The following is a 24,094-nucleotide window of genomic DNA, read 5'->3' as shown; positions in this document are numbered from 1 at the left end:
CCCATCTGGAGCATTGCCTTGCACTCCAGGTGGGAGGGACCTAAGACAACTCTCAGGGCATGGCTCTTGCCAATATGGGATCTCCAGAGGTGGAGAAGGGGGTTGGTCGAGGTTCTAGGGTCACTCACCCACAAATCCAGCCTGCTGCAGGCCCCAGAGGGCAGCACCTGTTGTGAAGGCATTCCAGAGTGTGCCCACCACAGCATAGGTGAGGATGGCACCCAAATTGTCAAAGAACAGCCGGCTAGGCATGAAATAGCCTGAGTCTAGCACAATAGGAGGCAGCAGGAAGAGGAAGAACGTGCCTGGCTCCAGCTGGTACTCAGCTTTCTTGGCCACAGCCAAGACAATGCCTCCAAGCACCAGTCCCAGCAAAATCAGCAGGCAGCTCTCAGGGACCAGTGATGTCACCTTCCGAGACAAGTGAAACACTACAATGCAAGAAGAGGGCAGGATGTATCAGCTTATGGGATGGACACACACACACACACACACACACACACACACACACACACTGGCCTATAACCTCCCAGTCTTAGAAGGTTATCCTAGGTCAGGAACCCTGACCCTGGGGCGCCTGAGTGGCTCAGCCAGTTAAGCGTCCAACTTCGGCTCAGGTCATGATCTCACGGTTTGTGAGTTCGAGCCCCACGTCAGGCTCTGTGCTGACAGCTAGCTCAGAGCCTGGAGCCTGCTTCAGATTCTGTATCTCTCTCTCTCTCTGACCCTCCCCTGCTCACACTGTCTCTCTCTCTCTCTCTCTCTCAGAAATAAATAAAACATTTTAAAAATTTAAAAAAAAAAAAAAAAAAAAAAGAACCCTGACCCTGAGACCAAGGAAGGAGAAAAGAAATGCAGGACTGCTAGAATCTCTGACCTCCATGCCTACAAACCCTCCAGTGCAGCTAAAGTTGTCTGTTTCTTGGTGCTCCTGTCATGGTAGCCCAGGCCTTTGCTTGCTTTTTCCATTCTGGAAATGCCCCCTCCTCTCTACTCTCGTCCTCAGGGCATCTCACCTTTCTCTGATCTCCCTTATCCATAACCATTATGTGTGCCTCAGGAAACATTATTTGGTATATTTTTGTGTATAACATAACTGTAAAAATCAGGACTTCTAGATCCAGGCTGCCTGGGTTTGAAGACTAGCTCCTCTGTTTACTAGTTCTGTGACCTCAGACTACATATCTTCACCTCTCTTTCAGTTTTCTCATCAGCAAAATAGGAATAAAAACAGTAATGATCTCATGGGATTGTTGTGATGTTTAAATAAAGCAATCTACTCAATAGCATTTAACCCAATGCTTTATCATAATCACTCAATAAATGTTACATAATATAGTATTGAGTTCTGCTTCCCTCACTTGACCATAATGCATATTATACCTCCTAACAGCACTGTAGACCTCCTAGCCCAACGTGCTTTTTATTATAATGCCTCAACTAAGGAAACAGTAGTTCGAAAAAAATTGAGTAGCAGTAGGAAGATCTCTAGTTCTTCAGGCTCCATCACTTTCTAAATGTATGATCGCAAACTAATTTACCTGAACTTCAATTCCTTCTCCTATGAGAAAAATATCTAATACACAACGTGGGTATAAAATGATACAATGTGAATGTGCCCACCAGGATATCACACACATAGTAGGTTCTCAACAAATGTTAATTAAAAATGACTCGGAAGAAGGGACACCTAGCCAGCTGAGTAGGTGGAACATGTGACTCTTAATCTTGGGGTTGTGAGTTCAAGTTGGGTATAGAGCTTACTTAAAAATAAAAAATCTTTAAAAAAAATGACTCTGGGGGAAAATGACAGATCTGTCCCCCAAGAAAAGAGGAAGTGTGTAATGGGTTTCTAGCACTATTGCCACTCCTTCCCATGCCTGCTAAAATAAACTGCATTGTCTTTTCCTTGGGCCCTGAGATCATGAGTGAACAGCTCTCCCCATACCTGGAAAGACAGGTAGTGGAAGAAGTCTCCATGTTAGCCTATGTGAGACCCAATTCCAAGACAGTGCCCTTTGGAAGCTGTATCCAAAGGGCTTAGAGCAGTTCCTAGTACATAGTGGAATCTACCTAAATATCTGTTGAATAAAAAGGAAAAAACAAAACAAAAACAAAAACCCTCCTAGCAATGAAGCTGAGGGAAGGTATTCCAATCTCTACTCTTCTCTGTGAGGAAGTTTTTGGGTTTTTTTTTGTGGTTTTGTGTCTGTGTGGCTATTGAAAAGGCTATCTTCTCCTACCCCTAGAGGAGTTGGCATCCAATTATGGGGGTAACTACAGTCGTTACTATAAACCCTAAATAAGACAAGAACTTTCCTACAACTCAGAGACTCCTCAGCAAACCCAATTCTTGGCTCCCAAATCTGAGGCTTTCTCCCACCTTGCTCTCATTACTGCCAGACCCCAAGGCAAATTCAGTCATAGATCTGCCCATACAGATCCCTACCTTTAGTTCCCCTCCTCTCTCCTTCAGGGACCCTATTCCATCCTCACCTCCACAGCATGCATCAGCCCCCACACTGCAATCCAAAACCCATCACCAAAGCCTGTTCTCAGGCAGAAGTAGGCTCCCTGAAGGCATTTCAGTCCCCATTTTCCATTATTAATGGGCTGCCAGAAGAGAATAGAAAGTTCTTCTGTTCCTGCCCAGCAACTCCTCCCCACCAACAGAGTCTCTTGGTGGGGGTGGGGGTGGGGGGGTGGGCAGTAGAGGGGCAAATTCTAAACTGTGATTCCTAAATGAAGACTGTATTGGTGAGACTGGAGTACAGGCTGTGCCAGCATAGCTGGGGAGTGAGTAGCAACGCTCAGCTATAATTAGTCACCCCCACAGCAGAGCCTGCACAACAGGGAGAGGGAGGAGGGTCTCTGGTGGGAGGAGGGCCCACTGGCTGCTCAGAAGTGGGGAGGAAGGGGCAGAAGTAAGGAAAAGCAGCTCTATTCAAGATAAGGAATGTGAAGCACAAGTTGTGCAGACAAAAGGAGGTCGGATATATGAAAGCACCTAGTGTAGGCAGCACATAGTAAGGCCCTGATAAATAAGGGTTTTGTTTGCTTTGTTTTGTTCACCCTGAAGTGGGAAGAATGCAGACCTGAATTATGTCGGGGGGGGGGGTCCCCGCTAAGCACACCTAAGGAATGGTGCATCTATAGAGGAGAAGAGGGGAACTAGAGAAAAATGGACAGTCTAGAATCCCAAGAGAGTGGACACTTGGACATGATCTCTTGGGTGGGAAGACTGCTTCTTCAGGACCAAGATGCCTGAGTTTTCCGGAGAACACTATCCCTTCAACATCCCCATCCCCACTCCCTCGGCGCTGACAGAGGGTTCTAGGAGCCTGGCGATTGCTGGAGGAGAGGCCAGCCCGAAGGGTTTACTGCAATGGGGAAGAGGGAGGGCAGAGAGGCAAAGGAGTCTAGGGATGAGGCTGGAGAGAGCAAGGGCAGCCCTTAGAGAAGGCAAAACCTCAGACCTCCCCCACGGAAAGGGGAGGAGGCAGAGCCACAAGAGAGAGCGCAGGAACTCTGTAAGAGCCCGGATTTGTGGAATCGGAACCTGAGACCTGGCTGGCACTGTGCAAGAAGCCAGCCCAGATCTGGGGACTAGGGGTTGGGGGCGGGTCCGCTGCCAGCCACCGGCCTGGCACTCGCACGGACGCACTCACCTATTTTGGCCAGGCTGGCCACCAGGATCCACAGGGCTACCAGGTAGGGCGCCTCCACTTCGTGCCACTGCCAGCGGAAGAGTGCCAGCCCTGGAGGAGGCTCGCCGGGCGACCCCGGCTCCTGGGTGGGCTCTTCGGTTGTGGCCGCCCCCGCCAGGAGCAGCCAGAGCAGCGGTAGTGCTGCGCGCAGCATCCTGCAGACTGCCTAGCAGCCCTCCCGGCACCGCACGGCCGCCGGCCTCGCGTCGCTGCCGCGCCTACCGGCCGCCCCCGCGTCACGAGCACGTGGGGCCCGCTCCCCCCAATCCTGGCTCCGAAACCCCCAAGCCGAGTCCGGACTCCGAGACCGTGCTCCGGGCGCCCGGACTCTGGACCCCTGCTCCTCCCCCACTAAATCAGTCTCAGCTCTGGAAATCCCCCAGTGCAGCTCTCCCCCAAGTCCCGAAACCTATTCCTTCGAGTCCGCTCTTCCAAACCTTCCTCAACGCTCCCCCGACCCTGTTTCAGAACTGTAAGCGGCCACAGCCCTCCAGAGGCACTACCTTGTCCTACCCGCCCAAGGCTGTAGCCCGCAGGGGAGGGGCAGGGGTCTGGCGGGGACGGGGTCCAGGCCGGAGGGGCGCGTCTCCAACGCGAGCGCAGACCCACTGCTGTTAACCAAGGGCTCGGGCCCCGACGCTGCCCCGTGCAAACGGCAGGTGGCAGTGCGCCGCCGCCCTGCGGAGCCTAGGACCCCCTAGGGCCCCCGCCCAGACCAGAGCTGCGCAAGCGCACTGGGCGCGCCCAGAAAGCCGTGATGGACAACGCTGTCCTCCAAGTCCCCAGAAACTCCAAGGCCTAGACTAGGCCCAGCTCTCATTCCAGGGTGAAAAGGAAGCTGTCCCTCTTTATCTCTCAAACCGAGGAGCGCCCGGCCACACTTTCCGTCAAACTACAGGGAAGTCTCCTCACCTTTTTCTTGCAACTGAAGGGAACGTATCTTCTTTCCCTAAACTATGGAAGACCCAGCCTATCGATTCCCTTCAAACTAACAGGGATCCCCTCACCTTTCCCCCAAACCTGAGGGGGCATGCGGCTAATCTAGCCCCAAACTGAGGAGGACCGTATCCATTTTTCATTCAAGCTAAGAAGCAACCATCCCACTTCGTCACCCAAACTGAGGAAAAACATGTTCTACCACCCCACTGAAACTGAGTCAGCACATCGTTTTCCCAGAGCTGAGGGGCATCCATCCCTCTTCTTACGCCATCTAAAGGGAAGAAGTCCCACCTCTTCTTCAAGCTGGGTGGAATCTATTTTCACTTCTTGCTCCAAACTAAAAGGGATCCATCTCCATGTTTTCCCCCAAATGACGGAATCCCATCCACTTCATTCCTTAAACTGAAGGAATAAGGGCCATCTCGTCCCTAAACACAGGGAGACCTGGCTGGCCACTATCTAAAGAAACTTCCGCCACACCTGCCCGAAGAACCCTTCGACCAGAGCGCAGCCTCATCGCCCCCAAGCCCAAAGAAAGCCTCCCCGACCTGGGCGCGCTCTTGAAGGCGGGGCGCGAGCTTGGGTTTTCCCGCCGGCAGAGCCAGTGAACTAACGGGATCATGATTGAGCCCTCTGACTGGCTGGCGACAAGCCCCGCCTCCAGTAGTGGTAGCTCCTCGCGGCGTGTTCAGGGACTACTCTTAGCTCCACCTCCTTCCTCAGCCCCGCCTCCGTGTGGCTCCTCCCCTCCTCAACAGCGTCCGGTCCGGCCCGGCCCAGACAGCCGAGCTACTTTTGTAGAAGCCGCCGCGGGGTTGGGATCCTCCCGGAGGCGCACGGCGTGAAGCCAGTGACAGAACCATGGCGGGCGAAGAAGACCGCGGAGATGGGGACCCGGTATCAGTGGTGACCGTGCGGGTGCAGTACTTGGAGGACACCGACCCCTTCGCATGTGCCAACTTCCCGGAGCCGCGCCGAGCCCCCACCTGTAGCCTGGACGGGTCGCTGCCCCTGAGTGCACAGATACCCAAGCTGCATCGCCTATTGGCGGCGCCGCTGAAGGTGAGGCGGCCTAAAGAAAGATTGGGGGCGATCAGAAGTTCACGGTCGGCGCCATGAAAGCCTTTGGGAGGTACCCCTCGGGGAGGGGCGGGAGTGGATGCGTTCCTTCCGAAAAGTCTTGGGCTGGGAACCTAAGGTCCAAGCTGCCCCACTTTAGCGGGACGCCTCTCAAGTTGAGCGAAGCTGAAGAAGGGAGGTGGGAGCTTGTTGTCTCTGCCACTTTGGCTGCCCCCTCGAAGTGAGGCCCACCTGGGGAGGTGTCCGGGGTCTATTCGCTGTCTGTCTGCGTGGGTACCGATCTGGATACGGTGACAGTAAATGTTTGGGTGGTAGCGGACAAGGAGTTAGGAGCTGGGAAAGGACCAGCTTCCACCTGCTTCAGGTGAGGTGGGGCGGGACCAAGAGGAGGGGCGGGTCCGGGGCGGGCCACTGGGGGTGGCAAAAGCTTCGAGCGGTTTCTGTTGGCTGGATTGGGTCCTGCCCCATAGAGCGTTGCCCCTGTAGGTGGGGGCGCGGCTCGAGAAGGCCCGTAGAAGAGAGACTTCACTGAGTGCGGGGAGTCCCCGGGAAGCGGCCCGGCCCGGGACACGCAGAGAGCCAGTGGCTGCACTGGTGGAAAAGCCCTTTGAGTCACCGCCCCCAACATCCCGTACTCCAGCCTTCACCGGCCCACGGGTAGAAGGGAGGGGGCGGGCCGGGCTAATTTTAAACCGCCGGCCTGCCCTAGTTTGCCTGCGTACCGACAGTGCTGCGAGAGGCCCTTTTCCAGATGGTTGGCCCTACCTCCCCTCCGGCTCCCTGAGCTCAGCCCCCCGCAGGCAGCCCTTTCCGGCGCGCTGGGTTTCCGGGCCAGGACTCTGGGAGTTGCACTACCACCCCCCAGGGTTCCCCGCCGGCCAGTCCTCACCGAGTGGTGAGGAAAAGAAGAGGGAGTTGGTGGGGGTGTCCTCCCTTGCTCTCAGCCTTAGCTGGGGGGCGAATTGCGCAAACTTGCCCCCTGGGCCCGGGGTCTCCCCTGGAATGTGCCCCGGGCGCCGGGCCCCCAGCCTGCATTCCTTGCTCTGCAGGCCAGCCCCGCCTCTGAGCGCGGGCGGGAGAGTTGGTGAGATTATTGGCCCCGGAGTGGCGCGTGTCCGGGCAGAGCCCGAACTTCAAGGCCACGGCTTGAAGGTTGCAGCACACTGCCCACTTTAGAATTTTGATGCAACCCTTTTTGTTGTGTCCTGTTCAAAGGGGGAAACTGAGGTGGGCCTGGAAGAAGAACATCCAGCCCGAGGCCACTTTCAATTCAGGATGGGCACTGGAGAGAAGGGTGCTAAATTGAAGCCAGTTCCTGCCTTCAGGCTTGTAGAACTCCTGGTGCTGAAATAAGCCTGGAGCATTACAGAGAACAGTATTCCTTCTACTCCTACTCTAGGACAGGACTTAGCCCTAACACCTCTCTTCCCAATTAGGGGCAGATTTGGGAGGTTGGGGACAGGAAAGAACCACCTCTTGCTTCTTCCTCTCATTTAGGGACCATCTCCCTACTGCACCAGGTGTTCTGTCCTCTGTTCTGTGCTCCCTAGCTAAGGACACTACTGAGCTCAGGTAGAGAATGTGTTAAGTACCCCCCAGCTCAGACATTCCTGATCTCCCTACTTTAGGATATCCCACTTGGGGTACCTGAGGACACAGGCAGGATATGCTGGTGGGCACACTGGGTTACTACTGTGCCTGTAGCCAGGACTCCCTGGGGCTGGCAGCTTTGCCAGGAATGGTCAGATACACTGTGATGTGTTCATCCCAAATATAAACTGTGACCACAGCCCCAGAATAGAAGGCTGAAGGAAGAAGGGCTGAGAATAGGGTAGGGGCAGGGACATCAGAGAGCTGAGAAAGGGGGAGCAGGGCTCCCCCTTGCAGGAAATGTCAACAGCTGGTTCCTGCCCAAGTCCTATAAGTGTGTGCCCCAGGGGCACAGACACACTCAAGCCTGCCTAGATAGCCCTATAGAGAGGAAAGGTGGCCTAGAAACCCAGGCATTCCCATCCTAGTCCTAGAGCAGAAATAAAAGGGAGGGGCCCTCTATCTACTCATTGCTTTATCCTCTGTACATTTGTCTAGTAGAGGAATGGGATACAGCCAAGTGGACATCTACCCTCCTCCCATTCTGGGCACTGACCTTCATCATCCCTGCAGACCCCGTTTCCTCCCTGGGAAAGCACAAAGGCCCAGCCCACTTTCTCTCTGGGGCTCCACCCCACACACCCCCACTGGGCTGGGCCTAGCCACTAGAGTTCCCCTGGGGGCTTCCTTTTTAAACGGTTTAGAGCTTTCAGATCTGAGAAAGCCTTGCTCATTTCCTCCTAGTCTAGGAGGAAGCTCCTAGCCACAGCCTCTGACTCATCTCCTGGCCTTGGGAAGGGGGTTGGTGAAGGGGGGTGGAGAGGGTCCTGGCAATGCTTTCGGCCATGCTGGGTGTCCCCAGGGTAATTTAGAAGTATCTATCTTCCCTCTGTTGCAAGCCTCTCCAAGTCCAGGGACCTGCTCCCTGCCCAGGGGAGAACCAGGCCCTCTGTGGCCCTCTGGCCCTGCATTTCATCTCTTTAGCAGAGCTCTGGTACCTTTTGGTCTTCTGGGCAATGCCTCAGGAGCCCCTCTATGACACCTAAAGGCCCTGCCACATCCGAGATAGCACTGACTTCTCCACGGGCTCTGGGCAGTGAGACCTGAATGCTGCTCTGTCCCTGATGCAAAGGCCAAAGGAGTCCCCTATGTCTAGCAGCAGGGATAGCCCTAGAAATCTGTCACCAGTAACTCCTGTTTCCCCAGCTGTGGCTAAAGATAAAAGGAGGACAGGTGTGACACTGTCCTGGAATGTTTCCTGACCTTATACCCTCCCTACTTCAGCCTCAGTTTACCCCTCAGGAGCAGTTGTTTGCAAGGGGGCTAAAGTGTGAACCTGACCTGCTGGGACAGGGACCAACTGGAAGGGTCCCACAGGATTCTTAAGGGTAAGATGGGGTTCTCTGATGATGAACTGAGTCCTTTATTCCCCTGATACTGAGGTCTTTTGGGGATACTAGAAGATTGGGATGTGGGCATGGATCATGGCCTTCTCCCAGTTTTCCCTAGGACCACCATGTCCAATTTACTGGTCATTCTGGGCTAGGGAGCCTGGGCTGCAGCCTGGTGAGCAACCTTAGGACTTAGGTCCTCCCAGATCTTGGCACTGTTACCTTGGCGTGTATGACATGTATGGTGTGTATATTCGTGTTCCTTTGCTTGCTACAACTTGGAGGGCTAGTTTGGGGTTTGTGCAGAGTCCAGAAAGCTGAGGGGGCATCTTTAGCCCTTGACAACACTATAGGCTTCAGCCCTCCCTTCACCTTCCCTCCAGGGTTTCCTGGAGCATTTCCAAAGTCCATCTACCCAAAATCTAGCTCAGTTAGCCCTGGTTCCATTCCTGGTTGTGCTGCCTGGGGTATATTCACTCAGGTTCTGAGCTTTGGTTTCCTCACCTGTAAAAGGATTATCAGGAAAGGGGTGGGGGTTGGCTGGCTCAGTTGGAAGAGCATGTGACTCTTGATCTCAGGGTCATGAATTCGAGCCCCATGATGGGTGCAGACATTACTTAAGTAAATAAACCTTAAAAAAAAAAAAATTATCTGGGGTAGCTGGATTGCTTAGTCAGTTAGGCATCTGACTTTTTAAAAAAAAAATTTTTTTTAATGTTTATTTAATTTTTGAGAGCGAGAAAGAGACAGAACATGAGCAGGGGAGGGGCAGAGAGAAAGGGAGACAGAGAGTCTGGAGCAGGCTCCAGGCTCTGAGCTGTCAGCACAGCGCCCGATGGCAGGGCTTGAACTCACAAACTATGAGATCATGACCTGAGCTGAAGTCAGATGCTAACCCGACTGAGCCACCCAGGTGCCCCAGGCATCCCGCTCTTGATTTTGGCTCAGGTCGTGATCTCACAATTCCTGAGACCTAGCCCTGTGTCAGGCTCTGCTCTAACAGTGGAGCCTGCTTAGGATTCTCTCTCTCCTCTCTGCTACTCCCCTACATGTGCCTGTGCGTGTGCACTCTCCTTCTCTGTCTCTCAAATAAACTTTTTTTTTAAAAAAGGATTATCAGGAGACTCAAATAACTAGGCAACCTAGTACATGACACAGAGGAGGCATAACTAATATGGGTTTCCCTCCTCAAGGCCCATCCATAGTGTCTCATCTAGGAAGTCATGGTCTAGTTGGAAACCCAAGATAACAAGAGAAGGAGGGTTGTTAGAGCACAGGATCTCTCTCGTGTTTAAAATTTATTTCATTATGGGGCACCTGGGTGGCTTAGTCGGTTGAGCGTCCGACTTTCGCTTAGGTCATGATCTCGCGGTTCATGGGCTCGAGCCCCACATCGGTCTCTGTGCTGACTGCCAGCTCAGAGCCTGGAGCCTGTTTCAGTCTGTGACTCCCTCTCTCTCTGACCCTCCCCTGCTCATGCTGTCTCTCTCTCTCTCTCTCCTAGAAATAAATAAAACATTTAAAAAAATAAAAATAAAAATAAAAAATAAAATTTATTTCATTAGTTATTATTTAAGTGACCTCTATGCCCAACATGGGGGTCAAATCATGACCCTGAGATCTAGAGTTCCTCTGATTGGGCCAGCCAGGCATCCCAAAGGTCTTGTGTTTATAGGAAAGCAGAAGAAAAAAAGCAGCAAAATTATTTCCTAAAATAGGAGTCCTTCAGCATATAATTCTGCCGTCTTCTCCATATTCTTTCCCTGCCCCTGGCATGATCATTCTTGCCTGATTTGCATTTATGAAAAATATTGGGGAGTAGACACCACGGGGACCATGGTCCCCTACGTTTGGCCCTGTGTTTAAAACCATATGTGACAAGTTGGTTTAGGCTGCCAGAAAAGCTTGAGGCCAGAGAATCACGAAAAAGTGGGCTGCATGCTGAAGGGTCTGAGCCTGGGAAGAATGGAGAGGACTCCACTCTAAGACAGACACAGATAAGCATGAAAGACAAAAGCCAGAAAGGAGTCAAGGATGTGAGCCACACTGGCCCTGTGTTGACCCTAAGCACTGTCAGCAGGAACGAGGGTTCATGCTTACTCTGGCCTGGCCTGGCCTGGCCCAGTCCCAGGGTGTGAGAAACAAGCCCCAGAGGTTTGGCTCTCAGAAGGGTGACCCAAAGAAGGGGACAGGGGTGTGAGGGACAAGCACCACCCAGCTGACAGGAAGTCTCTGTTCTTTGCTATCCTAGCCTACCACACGCCCCCCCCCTCCCGGCTCTACCCAGGACAGGCAGCTAGGTTGGGGTGGGGGGCACCAACCTGGAGGCTTTCGGCTGGCTGTTACCTCTGGATTTCTTCCTAGAAATGGGGCCCTGGAAGAATAAGACAAGTAAAGTGGTTATGGAGGCCACTGCTGCCACCATGGAGGGAAAGGGGTTAAACCTGCTCATCTGGGTGGTAGAGCACTTGACCTTTAGGACCCTACCCCAAATAGATGCAGGCATCTTGGAAGGAGTGGCCCATTTTCTGCTTACTTGGGATTACAGCATGCAAGTGTGCTTGCAGGAGGGAAAAGACCCTGCTGGATCCAAGCTTTCTGTAGATGTGCTTCTTGGGCTTGTGCTCCTCCAGAGCATGCATTTTACACACACACACACACACACACACACACACACACACACACACACACACACACACACACCAGATTGTAAACCTGGGTGTGGAAGTACATACCAGGCATAAGCTAATCACCCACCAGTGTTTACCTTTATGGCACTCTGACCCTCTCCTTTCTTAGTCCTCATGGCAGTTGTGCTTCTACATTTATTTGTGATCTTTTTCTTTTTTCTTTCTTTCTTTTTTTTAATGTTTATTTATTTATTTTGAGAGAGATAGCACGAGCATGGGGAAGGGACAGAGAGAGGGGAAGAGAGAAAATCCCAAGTAGGCTTCACACTGTTAGTGCAGAGCCTGATGGGGGCTCAATCCCACAAACCATGAGGTCATGACCTGAGCTGAATCAAGTTGGACACTTAACTGACTGAGCCACCAAGGCACCCACTTGTGGCCTTTTTCTGAGGCAGCTCTGCCTGCCTCCCCAGCTGGTCTCACCACTATGTCCTCAATACTTAAAATCAGCCTGGTTCACAAATGTTTGAATGAATGAGCTATTCTTTATACATATGTGTGTGATTGGGGGGATCCCTGAAGGGGTTTGTTGCTCTGGGGCTGTGGCAGGGTGTGTGGATATGCTTCACTAGAGCCCCAGAATTCTCTAGTCCAAGGTGAAAGGAGATGCAGCTATGCCTGGATGGGTGTGGAGTGGGTAGGCTGCTGAGTCACCATGTGGGAAGAGGGATCAGGAGGAATATGGGGCTGCCCTCAGCTGAGCTGGCCCAAGATGAAGTACCCCAGGCCTGGGGCCTTGCCACCCCATCTCAGGCCTGTTCCTACTAGGCCCTGGAGAAGATGACTCTGCTCCCAGGGAGAGGAGAGAGGCCAGGCCCGCCCAAGGCGCCCAAGGGAGGGCAGGCAGCCAGGCAGGAAGTGGGACAGAGAACAGGCTGGAGTGTTTGTCCTATGTCCCATGTCCCAGGCGTGGCAGGGGGGGAACGGGGGGAGGAGAGGGGGTGTCACCCAAGGGCCTCACAGGCTGAACTGCCAGGAAGGAGCTAGGTCAGTCTCTCAGGCATGAGCAGGGGTGCAAAGCAGAAATAGGTAGGGGTAGAAACTAGACTCCGTTTCTCCCAGGGGACCAACAGCAGCTGGAAGCCCTTGGACTGGGCCCAGGGCAGGGCAGTGCTGACAGAACAGTAGGACAGAATGTTGGGATTGACTTTCCCAGTAAGATGGAAACCAGAAAACACCCTGCTTTTCCAGAGGTGGGCTCTCCCTGGGCCATGGCAACTCAAGGAGCAGGGCCACTCAATACAAGGGGAGTTTGCTGAGCCCTGCATACTGGCTCTGCGCTATGGGGGAGGTGTCTGGGAGAGGCAAAGTGCTGCCCTCAGACTCTCGGGAATAACTTTTCTACAGGTTCCTTCTACAATGCAGGTTTCAGGGACCCACTATAGACTGATAGAGTTAGACCCTAAAACCTAGTTTTTAATTAGGCCCCTTGGAGGCCTCTGAGTTCTAGCTCACTTGGGGCAGGGTAAAGGCTCTGAGGCCTGAAGGGACTGATAGCCTATGGATTATTCACTGCTCCTCACTGTCTCAATTCAGGGAGACACACATATCCTACACACACATACACAAACACATACACACACACACACACACACACACACACATACACATACACACACACACATTCCTTCCATCCAGCTGAGTTTGTACCAACATTCTTAACACTTTCTCCCTGAGCTTGAATGTTTTGTGGATGCAGCTTATCACCCCCAGGGCTGTCAACTTCCTCGAAGGCAGAAACTTCCTCCCATCTTCTCTCTATGCCTTTTCCTTATTGATGTTCACGAGCTCAACAATGTTTAGTGAACACTTACTGTGAGCCAAGTACGGTGCTAGGCTCTGTAGATATAGCATGGGACAAGACAGAGATGCTGCCTGTACCCAGAGAACTCATGGTTGGTGGGGAGGAGACTAGTGTCTAGGATATTATAATGCTGTGTACAAGGCCTCACACATGGGAGCTACACCCATGGGGTGAAACAGGTTACATAGCACTGGCTAGAAGAGTCTAGGAAAGTTCCAAAAAAAGCATTACCTAATCTGAAACATACAGAATGGGTAGGTGTTAGCTGGAAGACATAGCACATACAAAGGGCAAGAAAGCCTGGCACCGGAGGTAGATGGGCTTCACGCATAGTAGGCCCATGAGAAATGACTGCTAAAGGAATGCATGGCTGCAGCACACACCCTGTGGTATGCCTCTCTGCTGGCTCTCTGAATGGGAGTAGAAGGTCCTGGGGTCTCCATACATATCCCTACCACCTCTTTCCCAGCCCTGACAGCTCTTCCCTTTGTCCCCAGCTGGAGGACTGCGCCCTACAAGTGTCTCCCTCTGGATACTACCTGGACCCTGAGCTGTCTCTGGAAGAGCAGCGGGAGATGCTGGAGGGCTTCTATGAAGAGATCAGGTCAGAGCTGATGGGACCAGGAAGGCAAGGCTGGCCCCTACCCTTGCCTCCACCAGGGGCTGGCTCAAGTGTCAGCAGCCAAAACACCTGATCTCTAGCCTAGGCTGAGGGTCACCTCCTGCCACCCCACGGGACTGTGCCAGGGGAATCCCAAGGCCTGGCCAGAGTTACCTGATGCCTGGGATATGAGGGGGGGTGACCTCCCACATATCTGAGATACCTATTTTGCACAAACCTTCCTGTTGAGGAGGAGGGAGTTGGGCCAGGGGTGGCGTGTGGGGTGGTCTTTAGCTGCCTTGGTGTGGGGGGCAGGGACCCTTAGGAATGGCCCGGAAACTACTGACTAGGCTGTTTGATCCCAGCAAAGGGCGAAAGCCTACACTTATTCTGCGTACTCAACTCTCCGTGAGGGTCAATGCCATCTTGGGTGAGTGTATGAGGACATTCATGTCCAGAACTGCCCCTCCCCAGCACTGCTGGCTCAGTTTCTTTCAGGCCTGGGCTGGACAGTGGACAAGGCACATGGGAGACAGGATGTGTGGCCCCCTCTCATTCCTATCCTGACCTCTCCTTTCAGGGCCAGGGCTGATGCTGCAAGTAAACCAGATTGGGGGTTGCCCAGAGTCAGGGAGTGGAGGAGGAGGTAGGGGGTTCGAGAGTACTAGAATATTGTTTGGTGAGGGGTTGTGTCCCCTTGAGGTTTCCATGCCCACCTACCCCTTGCAGAAAAGTTGTATGGCTCCAGTGGCCCTGAGCTCCGCCGTTCCCTCTTCTCACTAAAGCAGATCTTCCAGGTGAGGCCCAGAAGTGGGCTGGGGGTGGGTGTCCAGTCTGAGCCCTGCTTAAATTCCCCCATGGTGCCCCCAGGAGGACAAGGACCTGGTGCCTGAATTTGTGCACTCAGAGGGGCTGAGTTGCCTGATCCGCGTGGGTGCTGCTGCCGACCACAACTATCAGAGCTACATCCTCCGAGGTCAGTCCAACCCCTCCCCCATGACCTCTGCCTTCAGTGACCCCTTACTGACCTCATCTTTTCTCTGTGTCCCCAGCACTAGGCCAGCTGATGCTTTTTGTGGATGGGATGCTGGGGGTGGTGGCCCACAGTGAGACTGTGCAGTGGCTGTACACACTGTGTGCTAGCATGGTAAGTGGCCCTCCACACAACCATACACCCTTTTCTTACTGCCTCTCTCTGGACTTCAGTCTCCTATTCTGCAAAGTGGGCTGGAATTGAATGAGTCTGAGGCTCCTCCAACACCTGGGTCTGGGGCCAGGGTCTTTCTGCCTAGACTCTCCTCTGTGAGTCCAGCCCCAGAAGCCCTTACCCCTCCCCACCAGGATCTGGCACAAGTCTGGGCCAAGCCCCACTCATATGTAGTGACCTCTCCCCCTAGTCCCGCTTAGTGGTGAAGACGGCCCTGAAGCTGTTGCTGGTGTTTGTGGAATACTCTGAGAACAATGCTCCACTGCTTATCCGTGCGGTCAACTCTGTGGCCAGCTCTACAGGTAAGAGACTGTTCCTTCCACCCCCCTACCCCCAGCCCCCACTCAGAGCCCTCTCTCCTACCTGTCCCTGCATGACTGCTCCCCTTTCTGTGTATCAGGCTCTCTTCCTTGGGCCAATCTGGTGTCCATCCTGGAGGAGAAGAATGGCGCTGACCCTGAGTTGTTGGTGTACACAGTCACCCTCATCAACAAGGTGGGGAGGGCCGAATAGGGGGGGAACCAGGCGCCATTTCTGGGCCCCTTGGACTCCTGACTTCCAGTCTCCATCAGCCTTAGCCTTGTCCTCCCATCTCCACCCTCTAGACACTGGCAGCACTCCCGGACCAGGACTCCTTCTATGATGTGACAGATGCACTGGAGCAGCAGGGCATGGAGGCCCTGGTCCAGCGCCACTTGGGCACCTCCGGTACTGATGTGGACCTGCGCACACAGCTTGTGCTCTATGAGGTGGGCTGGGCCATCTGGGCGCTACTGGAGGGGAAGGAGGAGGTGCAGTTCACCAGCACCTCACCCTATCTATGTAGGTCTCAGGGACTCACATCTAGGTCTACCTCCACTAGAGTGCCCTGCGGTTGGAGGATGGAGACATCGAGGAAGCTGTTGCAGGTGGGCGGCGGGAACGCAGAAAGCCCTCTTCAGAGGAGGGCAAGAGGAGCCGCCGATCTCTAGAAGGTGGAGGCTGCCCTTTGCGCTCAACCGAGCCTGGGTAAGATAGAACTTGCCCTAGCACTTGGGGAGAGGTGGATCTGCCTGCAGTTAACTGCTCTGTTGACAAGCCCCGCCTCCAGTCCCGCAGGCCCTGCCTCTAGCCGCGCAGGCCCCGCCTCGCAGACCGGCCCCGCCTCCAGCCCCGCAGACCCAGCCTCAATGGTTATCTCCACCTATTCCACTGGCCCTGCCCTGTCGACAGGCCTGACCTCCAGCCTTGCGGGCTCAGCTTCTGGCCTCCTTACCCCGGTGAACCTCTTTCCTGCCATCTCCGTGGGGTCCTCAGCCGACAGCTCCAGTGAGAGGAGCATTTATAAGTAAGTAGGGAGATAGAGGCCACCCCTAGAGTCCTGTCTCCAGCTGTCCCTCCACTCTGAGCCTCTCCACAGGCACTCCACCTCCTCTGCCCAAACTCCTCTGCCCAAACGCATGCTTTCTCTTTCTTTCCAGACTTCACCAAACTGCTCCTGTTTGGTAAGTGACTGCTGAGGGGTGGGGTTCAGCTCTGTCTGACTGGACCTCTTCCTCCTGTTTCTTGTCTCTTCATCTCTTTCTGGCATTCCGCCTGTATTTGCCACTTTGTCATCTATCTCCTTGCCCCTCTCCTTTGTTTCTCTGTCACTGTCTCTTGACTCTCTTGTTCTTTGTCTCTTGCTATACCCTGTCCTGCTTCATGTTAGTCTTTCCCCTCCATTTCCAGTTTCCTCACGTCCTGCCTCCCCTACCCCTCCTCTTCCCACTGGGGCTGGGAAGGAGCCCCTGATATTACTGCCCACTTCTGTGTGGGTATAAGCAACTGGGCTTTGGAGTGGAGCAGGCACCATAATTACCATCTCTTCCTCTCGTCCCTCCTACCCAGGGCCCCTGAGAGCCCACCTGTCCCTCAGTCCCCTTCTGAGCAGGCCAGGCTGGAGTAAGTACAGAGGCCAGCCTGCCAGGCCTGCCACGTGCTCAGGGCTTCAGCATTGCTTCCCCCAGCGGGGGTTCCATGTGCCTCATGCAGCCAGAGCTGGGGGACTCTCAGGCCCATCCTCTCCCATACATAGCCCTCCTCTGTTACCTAAGGACCAAGCACTGGAAAGCAGTTCACTGGGGTCATAGTGGTCGAATAGTGGCACCTTAACAAGCTTCAACAAGAAATGAAGACACGGACTCCCAACCTGGAACCCATTCTTCCATGTCCTCAGCCCAGGAATAGGGAAGGGGGCTAGGATCTAGGGTGCTGTGTGGTATAGGGGTGGAGGAGCAACCTAAGGCTGAGAGAAGAAGGGCAGGGACTGAGGGCCAACAAAGGCTGGAGAGGCTGAAAAATAAACACTGGATCACATTCATTATCCCAACATAACTGAATGCCTGTTGTGGTAGCTCAGTCAGTAAAGCATGAGACTCATGAGCTGAATGCTTGTTATTTACCAAGCCCTTTTCTAAACATGGGTCATAGCTCTCAGAAGCTACCAGACATGGGACAGCCTGTTGTGTGCATTGGGACAGCTATCCCCTTCCCCTGCTCTAAGGGTCTAGAATCAAGACAGTGAATGTGAATAGCAGCAAAGGTGCAAGTTAGCTATTATGTAGAACTTCTCCCCGTATGTTGACCTGGGAATGCTGGGTTGGCAGTGACCCTCCCCCACTGTGGAGGACTGAACAGGGGCTGGGCTTGGGGGGGGACAGGCCCTGGGTCTGCTCAGCGCATGGACTGTTCTGTGTGTGTATGTATGTGCCTGCAATTTGGGGTAGTGCCCAGGGGTCCAGCAAGGCATGTACACCACCCTGAGCTGAGGTGTGTCAGACACCCTCACTGACAAGTGCTTCCCCTCAGAGCCCGGTTCCTGGAGAATGTGGCAGCAGCAGAAACAGAGAAGCAGGCTGCATTGGCCCAGGGCCGAGCAGAGACATTGGCTGGGGCCATATCTGATGAGGCTGATGGACACCCAGGTGAGTAGGTGGGTGGGCAGAATCCACTCATGCTGCCCTTTTGCTCCAGAGGGCGTGACACTGACAGCTACTTCTCTTCTCTAGATACCCGGGAATTATGGGGCTCCCCAGAACCAGGCTCTGCACCCAGAACACCTCGGAGTCCTGCCCCCCAAAGTCTGCTCCGAACCCAGCAAAGCCTTGAGCCAGAGCCCAAGGAGCCACTGGCTCCACCAAGCCCCAAGGCTGAGCCCATTCAGGAATTCCCTATCCGTGTACCTAAGCTCTGCATTGGAGACCTGGACTTCTCAGATTTGGGGGAGGATGAAGACGAGGACATGCTGAACGTGGAGGCTGTAGAGGCTGGGAAAGGGATCCCACCCCCACCACCCCCACTGCCTACACTCTCTGGAGGTGCCCCACCTCCTCCACCCCCACCTCCCCCACCCATCAAAGGCTCACTCCCCCCACCTCCACCTCTGGCCACTCCCCTTCCTCCCTCAGCACCTGATGGCCTAGCCCTCCCCACCAAGAGGAAGACAGTAAAACTCTTCTGGCGGGAGCTAAAGCTGGCTGGGGGTCATGGAGGCTCTGGGAGCCGCTTTGGGCCCTGCCCCACCCTGTGGGCCTCACTAGAACCTGTCTCTGTGGACACAGCCCGGCTGGAACACCTGTTTGAGTCCCGTGCCAAGGACGTGCTGCCTTCCAAGGTAAACCCACCCTCATCTGCAAGGTAACCCCAGCATAAAGAGGAAGGAATCAGAACTTAAAGGTCTGAACTGCCAGGGACAGCCACTCATTTCCCACATGGGGAAACCAAGGCAAAGAAAGGCATCGAGTCTTATCTGAGGTTTCTCAACAAGGAATCAGCAGAGCTCTAGCCCTAACTAGAATCTAAGCTTATTCCAAGGCCTTACATATCCCACATCCCTGGTTGTGGGGTGACCCCACTATCTGGCTGTTTAGCAGGGCTTTAGAGTGTCCTTGTAGACTGTTGCCCCACCTAGTCCCTTTTCCAATCTTACACTGCCCTTCTCCCAACTTTAAAGAAAGCTGGTGAGGGCCGCCGGACAATGACCACAGTGCTGGACCCCAAGCGCAGCAACGCTATCAACATTGGCCTAACCACCTTGCCACCTGTGCATGTCATTAAGGCTGCTCTGCTCAACTTTGATGAGTTTGCTGTCAGCAAGGATGGCATTGAGGTAGGGATACCAGCTAAAGGTGTAACAGGGAGGCGGGAGGTCTGGCCCTCGTTTGGTCAGTGGTCTCATTTTCTGTCCCTCCAGTGGTGGGCATGGGCTTAGCATTTCTACAGAGCAGTTCCCCAGACCCTGGGGATCCCCCAGATGACCTAGGGATGAGTCAAGACCAACATCTAAGGCCTCGGGCCGGCACTGAGGGGACTTCATGTAGGATGGTGGTTGCATCCTCAGAAACTACTGACTATGATGCCCACGGAGGAGGAGCGGCAGAAGATCGAGGAGGCCCAGCTGGCCAATCCTGACATACCCCTGGGCCCAGCTGAGAATTTCCTGATGACCCTTGCCTCCATTGGGGGCCTGGCTGCGCGTCTACAACTCTGGGCCTTCAAGCTGGACTATGACAGCATGGAGCGGGTACTTAGTTCATGGCGTGTGGCAGGAAGTGGGGCAGGTGAGCACAAGGACCAGGTAGTTTGAGAGTCCCTTGTCTCCCACTCCAGGAAATCGCAGAGCCACTATTTGATCTGAAAGTGGGCATGGAACAGCTGGTACAAAATGCCACCTTCCGCTGTATCCTGGCCACCCTATTGGCTGTGGGCAACTTCCTCAATGGTTCCCAGGTTAGTGCAAGTGCACGAGGGCTGGGGGCCAGGGCTCTGGAGCCCACCAGGCCCAGGCTCAGATGGGGTCCTTTCAGAGCAACGGCTTTGAGCTGAGCTACCTGGAGAAGGTGTCAGAGGTGAAGGACACAGTGCGCCGACAGTCACTGCTGCACCATCTTTGTTCCTTGGTTCTCCAGATCCGGCCCGACTCCTCTGACCTCTACTCAGAAATACCCGCTCTGACTCGCTGTGCCAAGGTTAGCACCAGCCAGAGGCTTGACTAAGACCAGTCACGGCAAGAGGGAGTGCTGCTCTCTGGGGCTGGCTTTTCCTCTGTTTGGGCTGCTGTGCCAGAGTGTGCTTAACTACAGGTGTTTGTGTGGGCTGTATCCTCTGCCAGAAACATTCTTCCTTCTATTGGCCTGGCTACATCTACTGTCTTTGGGTCTCCATGTAGCCACCACTTCCCTCAAGAGAGCGTTTCCACTCCCCATTAGATCAAGTAGACTTGTCTCTTTCCTGGATTAGACTGGTGAGCTTTTGGAGGACAGGTGGTGGATCTTGGCTCTCTACTTCTCTAGGGTCCAGACTGGCTGACCTGACAGAGGCAGCCTCAGGTGGTGCAGGTCTGTGGGGGGACAGCATGCATACCCCTTGCCTTTCCAGGTGGACTTTGAACAGCTGACTGAGAACCTGGGGCAGTTGGAGCGTCGGAGCCGGGCAGCTGAGGAGAGTCTACGGAACTTGGCCAAACATGAGCTGGCCCCAGCCCTGCGTGCCCGCCTCACCCACTTCTTGGCCCAATGTGGCCGCCGTGTTGCCATGCTGCGGGTAGTGCACCGCCGTGTCTGCAACAGGTGGGGACGTGGGCAGATGGCAGGGCTGCTACCACCATCCCTCCAACCCTAAGCAGGACTTACCATCCCTCCCCACCCCAACCTGCCTAGGTTCCATGCTTTCCTGTTGTACCTGGGGTACACAACCCAGGCAGCCCGCGAAGTGCGCATCATGCAGTTCTGCCACACGCTGCGTGAGTTCGCACTGGAGTATCGAACTTGCCGGGAACGGGTGCTACAGCAGCAGCAAAAGCGGGCCACGTACCGTGAGCGCAACAAGACACGGGGCCGCATGATTACTGAGGTGGGTACCTTTTCCAGGTTTGGACTGCCACCCCCATGGTTTCCTTCCCCTGCTCCCAGATCACCCTTCTCCCCTCTGCAGACAGAAAAGTTCTCAGGTGTGGCTGGGGAAGTCCCCAGCAACCCATCTGTCCCAGTGGCCGTGGGCAGTGGGCCAGGGCGGGGTGATGCTGACAGTCATGCCAGCATGAAGAGTCTGCTGACCAGCAAGCCGGAAGACACCACACATGGCCGCCGCAGCAGAGGTGGGACCTGTGGCCACTGGGGACAATGGGCTTTGGGGTCACCCTATCCTGACTTCTCTATCTGTCTTCCCTCAGGCATGGTCCAGAGCACCTCCCCAGTCATGCCTACAGCAGTAGGGCCCTCCACTGCACCCCCAGAAGAAACCCCAGGCTCCAGTTTACCCAGTGATACTTCAGATGAGATCATGGACCTGCTGGTACAGTCAGTGACCAAGAGCAGTCCTCGTGCCTTAGCTGCTCGGGAACGCAAGCGGTCCCGTGGCAACCGCAAGTCTTGTGAGTACTCCCCAAACGCCCACTACCCTCCTTAACCCCACCAATCCCTTCTAACCCTGCTCTGTCCCTGCAGTGAGACGAACGTTGAAGAGCGGGCTCGGAGAGGACCTGGTGCAGGCACTGGGACTGAGCAAGGGTCCTGGCCTGGAGGTGTGAAGACACTGCATCTAGGACATGGATAGGCCCCAGCCTGCATGGCAAGAGGCTAGAGACTGAGGAGGAATCAGAGCAGAATTCTAGGCCTTTTCTCAACCCCAGGGCCACTGTGTGCCCAGTGGACAGTGCGTTGAGCAGTATTAAATGTGTGTGCCTTTGTGCAATTGTGTGTTTGTGTGTGTATATGTACTTGTATGAGCTCCCTGAAAACATGGAGTATAATAAAGTTTTCCTAGCCAATCCAAGACTCTCTTCCTTCTTTGAAGGTATCCACCACACTCAGTCTGTAGCAGGGGGCTAATACAAAAGGACTGGCTCTTCCCACGTCATCCTCGTTATCACCCACACAGCCATTAGCCACATTCTTAGCCATTTATTCAACAATCTTATACCTTAGACTGCTTTTGGGCCCTGGACTAGGCCCTCCTTGCTCCTGGCATGGGGGCTGTGCAGGCCGTGGCCACAATGTCAATGGCTATAACCGCTTCATCTGCCGCCGCTCCTGTCGGCGCTGTCGTTTCTCATTGTGCTCTGGTGCTGGGGTGCCACTGTCTGCTGTGAACCAAGGGCCCAGCACATTCACCCATAGGAGGTAAAGGGCCCGGCCTGGAGCCTAGGACAGAAAAGGTAACTTGAAGCCAGATGCAGGAAATGAAAGAACAGAAAGTTTAGATGCCCCAGCCTCTTCTTGGGAGCCCTATAACCCACGTACCAGAAGCCAGAAGGACCAGATGTAGAGGGAGAAGCAGCTGAGCACTTGCACAATGGCTGTCAGTAGAATCACATCCTTAAGGTGCCTGTGAATAGAAAGGAGGCTGCAAGGCCAAAAGTAGTAGATGGGCCCCAGTTCATCTCCCTTCTACCCTTTTCAAGTTGCGGGCAATTGTGGGTCTTAGGCTATTTGGGCCCCAAAACCCCAGCCCTGGGGCCGCTCACCTGGGCTGGCAGCGGGGGACACTCACTCTGCCATGCCCTGCTCCATGTTGAGATCCATTCCACCATCCATCAGTGCCCCATCCTCAGAAAAGGCTGCCCGTGCCATTGAGCTCATAGAGTGGTAGCTGGCCCCATATACTGCCAGACTAAAGCCCAGGGCCATCTGCAGAATAAGAATGGTATCAAAGGCCAGCCACTAACCCTATACACTCACCCAATCCCCAGGATAGGAGGCACTTACCCAGGCCCAAAATGAGGCAGATGAGTAGAAGAACACCAAGGTCACAAGACAGTAAATGGCCTGTAAGCAGATACATGGTAGGCTAGGATCAAAAGCTACCCTAAACCACGGGTCTCTCTCAACTCTGACCAAGAGTTAGGCCAGGCTGTGGAAAGAGACAAGTTGTTTCTCATAGGATTGTGGGGGGAAAGGGTCTGAGCCCCATGTGTGAGTACCCAGGCTCCCCTCTGACATGTCAACCCAGCACAGGAAAGAAGGCCCCGTGTATCTGGGATCCGAAGAATGGGCTCAAAATCATCTGAGACTCAAACCCTCATTTTGTTTTTTTGGTTTTGTTTTGTTTTGACTGCTCAGCAGTTTATTTGTGCCAGGATCTGTTCTCATTTCTTTAACTGTAGTTTTGTTCTGGAAAACTACACATGGCTGTCTGTCACATACCACCCCCTCACTCTCACACACGAACATACACACGCACACACACACACACACACACACACAGAAATGAGGACTTTGGGACCTTGGGTGGGCACAGAAACAAGGAGGAAGGCACTTACATTGGCCCCCAGTATGATCCGCAAATAGAACTTCAGAGTCTCTCTGTTCTCTTCAAATATCTGCTTCTTCCCTCTGGTGCCCACTTTGCCCTTGGGCTGAAGAGGGATGGTAAGATGCTGTCAGAGCCCTCCTCAGCCAGGGCGCTCCTCACCCTCCCCACTACTCTGATTGGCTAACAGAATTACTCCTGCACCTAACCCAGGTCCCCATGGTGCTCAATCTAGCACAATCCTTGGGATGTCCACCTCCCCCATTCCATCCTGCTTAGGGCTGACACCATCTGTGCTACACCCCTTAGCTACGATCACCTCTGCTCACCCCGGAACAATCCAACACTAGACTGGTATCTCCTGGTTCCCCTGGTAAGGTCTAGCTTTGGACTGACAAGCCCTTCAAGGGGGACTCCAGAGTGGCGCTGAATGGTGCGCCCCTACGGCCTTTGCTGGAGTAGTCTAGTTCTCGGCTGACGCCGACCACCAGACCAGGTCTGGTACAGCCTGGTAGTCACTCTCAATCCCCTCCCGCACCACTTCTACGCTCCTGAGTGGCTCCATTCCTCCCGCTAGCTCTAGTACAGTCGGCCACCTCACGGCGCCCCCCTCTGGCTGACCCGCTTCCTTTGATGTTCTTCCTCTGTTTTCAGTCTCCCGGCCCCGGGAATGTTCGGCCATTGCGAACCCCGCCCTACCCGCCCTCCTTACCGCCATGGCGCGACGCAAACACCCAGAGAGGAAAACAAGGAAGAGCGACCGAAACCGCGGTCGAAAGGTACCACATCGGCAGCACAGGCACTTCCGGTGCAGACC

At 54.2% G+C, this 24,094-nt stretch overlaps 3 protein-coding genes across 9 annotated transcripts in view; 1 reads left to right on the top strand and 2 right to left on the bottom strand.

The window, feature by feature from the left end:
• Positions 1–9,230, bottom strand: part of SLC9A5 (solute carrier family 9 member A5) — a 25,261-nt gene extending 16,031 nt beyond the window's left edge. For 2 of the 3 annotated variants that reach the window (XM_039221703.1, XM_039221708.1), the window contains exons 1-2: positions 3,669–3,987; positions 129–431 (exon numbers count right to left, since the gene is read on the bottom strand). In XM_039221703.1, the coding sequence (XP_039077634.1) occupies positions 129–431; positions 3,669–3,861 (496 nt within the window). In that variant the 5' untranslated portion in view covers positions 3,862–3,987. Of the gene's footprint in view, positions 1–128; positions 432–3,668; positions 3,988–9,211 lie in introns of those variants that run through there. The other variant, XM_039221717.1, reaches the window with a different exon arrangement.
• Positions 5,398–21,788, top strand: FHOD1 (formin homology 2 domain containing 1). 4 transcript variants are annotated; one of them, XM_039221678.1, is made up of 22 exons: positions 5,399–5,708; positions 13,699–13,805; positions 14,168–14,232; positions 14,532–14,599; positions 14,673–14,778; positions 14,855–14,949; positions 15,200–15,311; positions 15,410–15,504; positions 15,615–15,758; positions 15,872–16,017; positions 16,100–16,336; positions 17,839–17,954; positions 18,039–18,643; positions 18,983–19,138; positions 19,370–19,552; positions 19,639–19,758; positions 19,836–19,997; positions 20,407–20,597; positions 20,688–20,880; positions 20,962–21,124; positions 21,200–21,400; positions 21,474–21,788. In XM_039221678.1, exons 1-22 carry the CDS (start codon positions 5,508–5,510, stop codon positions 21,554–21,556), a joined length of 3,549 nt encoding a protein of 1,182 aa, XP_039077609.1. In that variant the 5' UTR covers positions 5,399–5,507; the 3' UTR covers positions 21,557–21,788. The 4 variants fall into 4 exon arrangements, with proteins under 4 accessions (XP_039077616.1, XP_039077605.1, XP_039077609.1 ...); XM_039221685.1 differs by having other exon boundaries at positions 5,398–5,708; positions 19,938–19,997; positions 20,688–21,124; XM_039221674.1 differs by having other exon boundaries at positions 5,398–5,708; positions 20,688–21,124.
• On the bottom strand, positions 11,064–24,094 carry TMEM208 (transmembrane protein 208). 2 transcript variants are annotated; one of them, XR_005526325.1, is made up of 7 exons: positions 23,990–24,094; positions 23,288–23,383; positions 22,734–22,793; positions 22,519–22,655; positions 22,269–22,353; positions 21,949–22,169; positions 11,064–11,081 (listed from the first exon to the last, which is right to left on the bottom strand). XR_005526325.1 is itself a non-coding variant. In XM_039221729.1 (6 exons), the coding sequence occupies exons 1-6, from the start codon at positions 23,993–23,995 to the stop codon at positions 22,032–22,034; spliced, it is 522 nt and encodes a 173-aa protein (XP_039077660.1). In that variant the 5' UTR covers positions 23,996–24,094; the 3' UTR covers positions 21,910–22,031. The 2 variants fall into 2 exon arrangements, 1 of the variants encoding a protein (XP_039077660.1); XM_039221729.1 differs by lacking the exon at positions 11,064–11,081 and having other exon boundaries at positions 21,910–22,169.

The sequence above is a fragment of the Hyaena hyaena genome, unplaced genomic scaffold, assembly GCF_003009895.1.
Source record: "Hyaena hyaena isolate Hyena2069 unplaced genomic scaffold, ASM300989v1 scaffold_18, whole genome shotgun sequence".
NCBI classification, from domain to species: Eukaryota; Metazoa; Chordata; class Mammalia; order Carnivora; family Hyaenidae; genus Hyaena; species Hyaena hyaena.
This window is presented reverse-complemented; position numbering and strand designations above follow the sequence as displayed.

Coding starts and splice junctions, on each gene's coding strand:
- FHOD1 (XM_039221674.1), top strand. CDS start 5,508: ATGGCGGGCGAAGAAGACCGCGGAGATGGGGACCCGGTATCAGTGGTG. Junction 15,505..15,614: donor CAGTCACCCTCATCAACAAG/GTGGGGAGGGCC, acceptor TCCACCCTCTAG/ACACTGGCAGCACTCCCGGA. Junction 19,998..20,406: donor CTCTGACTCGCTGTGCCAAG/GTTAGCACCAGC, acceptor TTGCCTTTCCAG/GTGGACTTTGAACAGCTGAC.
- TMEM208 (XM_039221729.1), bottom strand. Junction 22,656..22,733: donor CTGCCTCATTTTGGGCCTGG/GTAAGTGCCTCC, acceptor CTTATTCTGCAG/ATGGCCCTGGGCTTTAGTCT. Junction 22,354..22,518: donor ATGGAGCAGGGCATGGCAGA/GTGAGTGTCCCC, acceptor TTCTATTCACAG/GCACCTTAAGGATGTGATTC.